The 6489-nt window shown below is 56.0% G+C and overlaps 1 protein-coding gene across 1 annotated transcript; it reads left to right on the top strand.

Moving 5' to 3' along the window:
- Nucleotides 1-4713: 4713 nt before the first annotated feature.
- LOC147991396 (uncharacterized) lies at nt 4714-5375 on the top strand. Its single transcript, XM_087538653.1, has 2 exons — nt 4714-4734; nt 4848-5375. The coding sequence occupies exons 1-2, from the start codon at nt 4714-4716 to the stop codon at nt 5373-5375; spliced, it is 549 nt and encodes a 182-aa protein (XP_087394779.1).
- The last annotated feature ends 1114 nt before the right edge of the window (nt 5376-6489 follow it).

The raw sequence follows: 6489 nt of genomic DNA, 5'->3' as shown, positions 1-6489 counted from the left end.
ACCCTGTCTATCTTAGGGCAATGCGAGTCAAGGCGGACGTTGTCGCGGTAGCGACGACGGATGCCGAGACGAGCACGTGACACCACTGCCACCATGTCTATCTTAGGGTAACGCGAGTCAAGGCAGACGTCGTCGCGGTAGCAACAACGAACGCTGAGATGAGCATGTGACATCACTACCACCCTGTCTATCTTAGGGTAACGCGAGTCAAGACGGACGTCGTCGCGGTAGCGGCGACGGACGCCGTGACGAGCACGTGACACCACTGCCACCCTGTCTATCTTAGGGTAACGCGAGTCGAGGCGGACGTCGTCGCGGTAGCGACGACGGACGCCGAGACGAGCACATGACATCACTACCACCCTATCTTAGCGTAACGGGAGTCGAGGCGGACGTCGTTGCAGAAGCGACGACGGACGCCGAGACGAGCATGTGACACCACTGCCACCCTGTCTATCTTAGGGTAACGTGAGTCGAGGCGGACGTCGTTGCGGTAGCGACGACGGACGCCGATACGAGCACGTTACATCACTACCACCCTGTCTTAGCGTAACGCGAGTCGAGGCGGATGTCGTCGCGGTAGCGACGACGGACTCCAAGACGAGCACGTGACACCACTGCCACCCTGTCTATCTTAGGGTAACGCAAGTCGAGGCGAACGACGTCGCGGTAGCGACGACGGACACCGAGACGAGCCCGTGACACCACTGGCACCCTGTCTATCCGCGACGACGGATGCGAGACGAGCACGTGACGCCACTGCCACCCTGTCTATCTTAGGGTAACGTGAGTCGAGGCGGACGTCGTTGCGGTAGCGACGACGGACGCCGAGACGAGCACGTGACACCACTGGCACCCTGTCTATCCGCGACGACGGATGCGAGACGAGCACGTGACACCACTGCCACCCTGTCTATCTTAGGGTAACGCGAGTCGAGGCGGACGTCATCGCAGTAGCGACGACGGACGCCGAGACGAGCACGTGACATCAGTACCACCATGTCTTAGCGTAACGCGAGTCGAGGCAGACGTCGTCGCAGTAGCGACGACGGACGCCGAGACGAGCACGTGACACCACTGCCACCCTGTCTATCTTAGGGTAACGCGAGTCGAGGCGGACATCGTCGCGGTAGCGACGACGGACGCCGAGACGAGCACGTGACATCACTACCACCCTGTCTTAGCGTAACGCGAGTCGAGGCGGATGTCGTCGCTACCCGAGACGAGCACATGACACCACTGCCACCCTGTCTTAGCGTAACGCGAGTCGAGGCGGACATCGTCGCGGTAGCGGCGACGGACGCCGAGAGGAGCACATGACACCACTACCACCCTGTCTTACCGTAACGCGAGTCGATGCGGACGTCGTCACAGTAGCGGCGATGGACGCCGAGACGAGCACGTGACACCACTGCCACCCTATCTATCTTAGGGTGACGCGAGTCGAGGCGGACATCGTCGCGGTAGCGAAGACGGACGCCGAGACGAGCAAGTGACATCACTACCACCCTGTCTTAGCGTATTGCGAGTCGAGGTGGACGTCGTCGCGGTAGCAACGACGGACGCCGAGACGAGCACGTGACATCACTGCCACCCTGTCTATCTTAGGGTAACGCGAGTCGAGGCGGACGTCGTCGCGGTAGCGACAACGGACGCCGAGACGAGCACATGACATCACTACCACCCTGTCTTAGCGTAACGGGAGTCGAGGCGGACGTCGTTGCAGTAGCGACGACGGACACCGAGACGAGCACGTGACACCACTGCCACCCTGTCTTAGCGTAACGCGAGTCGAGGCGGTAGCAACGACGGACGCCGAGACGAGCACGTGACACCCCTGCCACCCTGTCTATCTTGGGGTAACGCGAGTCGAGGCGGACGTCGTCGCGGTAGCGACGACGGTCGCCGAGACGAGCACGTGACACCACTGCCACCCTGTCTATCTTAGGGTAACGCGAGTCGAGGCGGACGTCGTCGCGGTAGCGACGACGGACGCCGAGACGAGCATTTGACATCACTACCACCCTGTCTTAGCGTAACGCAAGTCGAGGCGGATGTCGTCGCGGTAGCTACGACGGACGCCGAGACGAGCACGTGACACCACTGCCACCCTGTCTATCTTAGGGTAACGCGAGCCGAGGCGGACGTCGTCGCCTTAGCGGCCACAGACGCCGAGACGAGCATTTGACATCATTACCACCCTGTCTTAGCGTAACACGAGTCGAGGCGGACGTCGTCGCGGTAGCGACGACGAACGCCGAGACGAGCACGTGACACCACTGCCACCCTGTCTGTCTTAGGGCAACGCGAGTTGAGGCGGACGTCGTCGCGGTAGCGACGACGGACGCCGAGACGAGCCCGTGACACCAATGCCACCTTGTCTATCTTAGGGTAACGCGACTCGAGGCGGACGTCGTCGCGGTAGCGACGACGGACGCCGAGACTAGCACGTGTCACCACTGCCACCCTGTCTATCTTAGGTTAACGCGCGTCGAGGCGGACGTCGTCGCGGTAGCGACGACGGACGCCGAGACGAGCATTTGACATCACTACCACCCTGTCTTAGCGTAACGCGAGTCGAGGCGGACGTCGTCGCGGTAGCGACGACGAACGCCGAGACGAGCACGTGACACCACTGCAACCCTGTCTATCTTAGGGCAACGCGAGTCGAGGCGGACGTCGTCGCGGTAGCGACGACGGACGCCGAGACGAGCCTGTGACACCAATGCCACCTTGTGTATCTTAGGGTAACGCGACTCGAGGCGGACGTCGTCGCGGTAGGGACGACGGACGCCAAGACTAGCACGTGACACCACTGCCACCCTGTCTATCTTAGGGTAACGCGCGTCGAGGCGGACGTCGTCGCGGTAGCGACGACGGACGCCGAGACGAGCACGTGACATCACTACCACCCTGTCTATCTTAGGGTAACGGGAGTCGAGGCGGACGTCGTCGCCTTAGCGGCCACAGACGCCGAGACGAGCATTTGACATCATTACCACCCTATCTTAGCGTAACACGAGTCGAGCCGGACGTCGTCGCGGTAGCGACGACGAACGCCGAGACGAGCACGTGACACCACTGCCACCCTGTCTGTCTTAGGGCAACGCGAGTTGAGGCGGACGTCGTCGCGGTAGCGACGACGGACGCCGAGACGAGCCCGTGACACCAATGCCACCTTGTCTATCTTAGGGTAACGCGACTCGAGGCGGACGTCGTCGCGGTAGCGACGACGGACGCCGAGACTAGCACGTGACACCACTGCCACCCTGTCTATCTTAGGGTAACGCGCGTCGAGGCGGACGTCGTCGCGGTAGCGACGACCGACGCCGAGACGAGCATTTGACATCACTACCACCCTGTCTTAGCGTAACGCGAGTCGAGGCGGACGTCATCGCGGTAGCGACGACGAACGCCGAGACGAGCACGTGACACCACTGCAACCCTGTCTATCTTAGGGCAACGCGAGTCGAGGCGGACGTCGTCGCGGTAGCGACGACGGACGCCGAGACGAGCCCGTGACACCAATGCCACCCTGTCTATCTTAGGGTAACGCGACTCGAGGCGGACGTCGTCGCGGTAGCGACGACGGACGCCAAGACTAGCACGTGACACCACTGCCACCCTGTCTATCTTAGGGTAACGCGCGTCGAGGCGGACGTCGTCGCGGTAGCGACGACGGACGCCGAGACGAGCACGTGACATCACTACCACCCTGTCTATCTTAGGGTAACGGGAGTCGAGGCGGACGTCGTCGCGGTAGCGGCGACGGACGCCGAGACGAGCACGTGACATCACTACCACCCTGTCTATCTTAGGGTAACGCGAGTCGAGGCGGACATCGTCGCGGTAGCGGCGACGGACGCCGAGACGAGCACGTGACATCACTACCACCCTGTCTTAGCGTAACGCGAGTCGAGGCGGACGTCGTCGCGGTAGCGACGACGGACGCGGAGACGAGCACGTGACACCACTGCCGCCCTGTCTTAGCGTAACGCGAGTCGAGGCGGACGTCGTCGCGATAACGACGACGGACGCCAAGACGAGAACGTGATACCACTGCCACCCTGTCTTACCGTAACGCGAGTCGAGGCGGACGTCGTCGCGATAGCGACGATGGACGCCGAGACGAGCACGTGACACCACTGCCACCCTGTCTATCTTAGGGCAATGCGAGTCGAGGCGGACGTCGTGGCGGTAGCGACGACGGACGTCGAGACGAGCACGTGACACCACTGCCGCCCTGTCTTAGCGTAACGCGAGTCGAGGCGAACGTCGTCGCGGTAGCGATGACGGACGCCGAGACGAGAACGTGATACCACTGCCACCCTGTCTTACCGTAACGCGAGTCGAGGCGGACGTCGTCGCGATAGCGACGATGGACGCCAAGACGAGCACGTGACACCACTGCCACCCTGTCTATCTTAGGGCAATGCGAGTCAAGGCGGACGTTGACACCACTTTTTTTGTTAACTTTTCATGCATGTTCTAAAGATGCTAAGCATGGTCTTTTCAAATTTTTTACACCAAATGTCACATCACTTTTTTTTAATTACTTCCTTTTGAGTTCTGTCTTTTCATAGTTTCACATAATCATGAATAATCTCGTCTCAGATTTCAGATTCTGGCATTAGGAGTTGATAATAACTTGAAGGGAACAAGGAAATTGTTGGCTTTCTTCAATACATCCAACCAATAGAATTTATATCAACCATGGCTGAGCAGGCAAGAGCAGTGAGTTCCTTCTAATTTTTGCATTTACATAATTTATCTCAATTGATCACTTTCTTCACTACAGAAATGTTTTTATTCCTTACACTCGCTGATCTTTTTTTCTTAATAAATAGGATTTTGCAACAAAGCTCTCGCTACGGAAATTCATGGCGACGGCGCAGCGTGTAACGCTAGATCAAAGACAGCTTGCCCGTAGCATGGGCCTGGATCATCTGCTTGACCTGAAATGTGATACTCTGCCGCGCGGTGTCGTTCATTATCTGGCATCGAACTTTGATGTACCCTCAAGGGCTATTGAACTCCCCAATGGGTTCAAGTTCACAATCACACCGTCATTCATACACCAGGTCCTGGGGATACCACTTGGCGGCAGAAGCATAGAGAAGAAGCAAAACCCAGCACTTAGATCACTAATTGCTCAGCAGACAAAATGCAAAGGAAACTACCCGACCATAAACGAGCTGGATGACTTGACACAACCTGGGCTAGATGGAGATTTATTCAAAAGGATTTTCACAATGTATGCACTTACCGTGCTCCTCTGCCCTTCAAGCCATGGGGCTGCTAGTCCAGATTACTACCACATTCTGGAAGACCCTGAACAGATTGGCTCATTCGACTTCTGCATGTGCCAATGCTAAAAGCATGTGCCAACGCTGAAACCCTTCTTCGAATAATTGACACAATACCAGTTTCGTCCGATCTAGACCTGCCGCTCTACACGGAAGTATTGGAGGGGATGTACCCACGGAAAATTGAGGTTGCAGATACCGAGGCTGAACCAACCCACACTTTTAGCCTACTTCCTTATGTTCTTGATGAGAAAGCATTTTGGCACCGATCGCAGAGTCCATGAGACACAAATTTGCTAACCTCCAGGGAGCTCAATCTGTTTGAAGAATGGAAGGTCTTTACCAAGGTTGATGGTAGTCAAGGCCCAACCAGCAGCTACCCAATCAGGACGACCGAGGACATCACTAATAGAACAAAAGGACGACATGCATGTCCTTAAATGACACGGCTGACAATTGCGTTGCTTTGAAAAAAAGGGCAAGGATGTTTCAGAACATAGATGAGCTGTCGAGCAACCTTCATCGTGAGATGCCACACACTTTAACAACTGTAAGCGCATCATCACACGAGAAAGATCAGTCATCAAGCGACGCTAATCTTGGTCAAATCCAACAAACACCGGTCCATGGCACCTCTTCAGCTACCAACCAAGACTTCCCATGGGACGACCCTGATATGGTAGCGCGGTTGATTGAGTCTACCGATAGGATTGAGGAAGAGTGGTTTTCACAACAAAGACAAACTCAGTATACCACATCAGTTACACAAGACATCCACATATCAAAGATCAAGCCCAATGAGATATGTTGCAGCTTCAGCTCAAATCCAGTCGAAAGTGCTATTTTCAATGACATTGTGTCACGAATACCACCTCATTCAAGGCAAAAGAGGTATCTCAGTAACAATCTCCTCTTTTTTTGTTTTTTCTTCCTTTTTTCTCCTCAATGGGGATGCGCTGTCTGTATAACAAGCAATATTTTGTCCTTTTTCATTCCTCTTTTTTGTTCCCATCAAGCTTCTTTCCCACTCTGAATTTTCCATATTTTTCATTTTGTGGCAGCCCAAGAATAGTACAAATGGGCTCGACATGGGTTGAACATAGGGTTTTTGGCCTGAGCATGCAAGTGTATGGCCGGGTCAATAAGTAGGTGATCAATATGTTGGGAAAAGCAGTAATGGCCG

This window comes from Triticum urartu, chromosome 1A (assembly GCF_056163025.1).
Source record: "Triticum urartu cultivar PI428250 chromosome 1A, HENAU_Tu73, whole genome shotgun sequence".
In the NCBI taxonomy this organism is placed as follows: domain Eukaryota; kingdom Viridiplantae; phylum Streptophyta; class Magnoliopsida; order Poales; family Poaceae; genus Triticum; species Triticum urartu.
The sequence above is the reverse complement of the archived record's forward strand: the minus strand, read 5'-3'. Positions and strand labels throughout refer to the sequence as shown.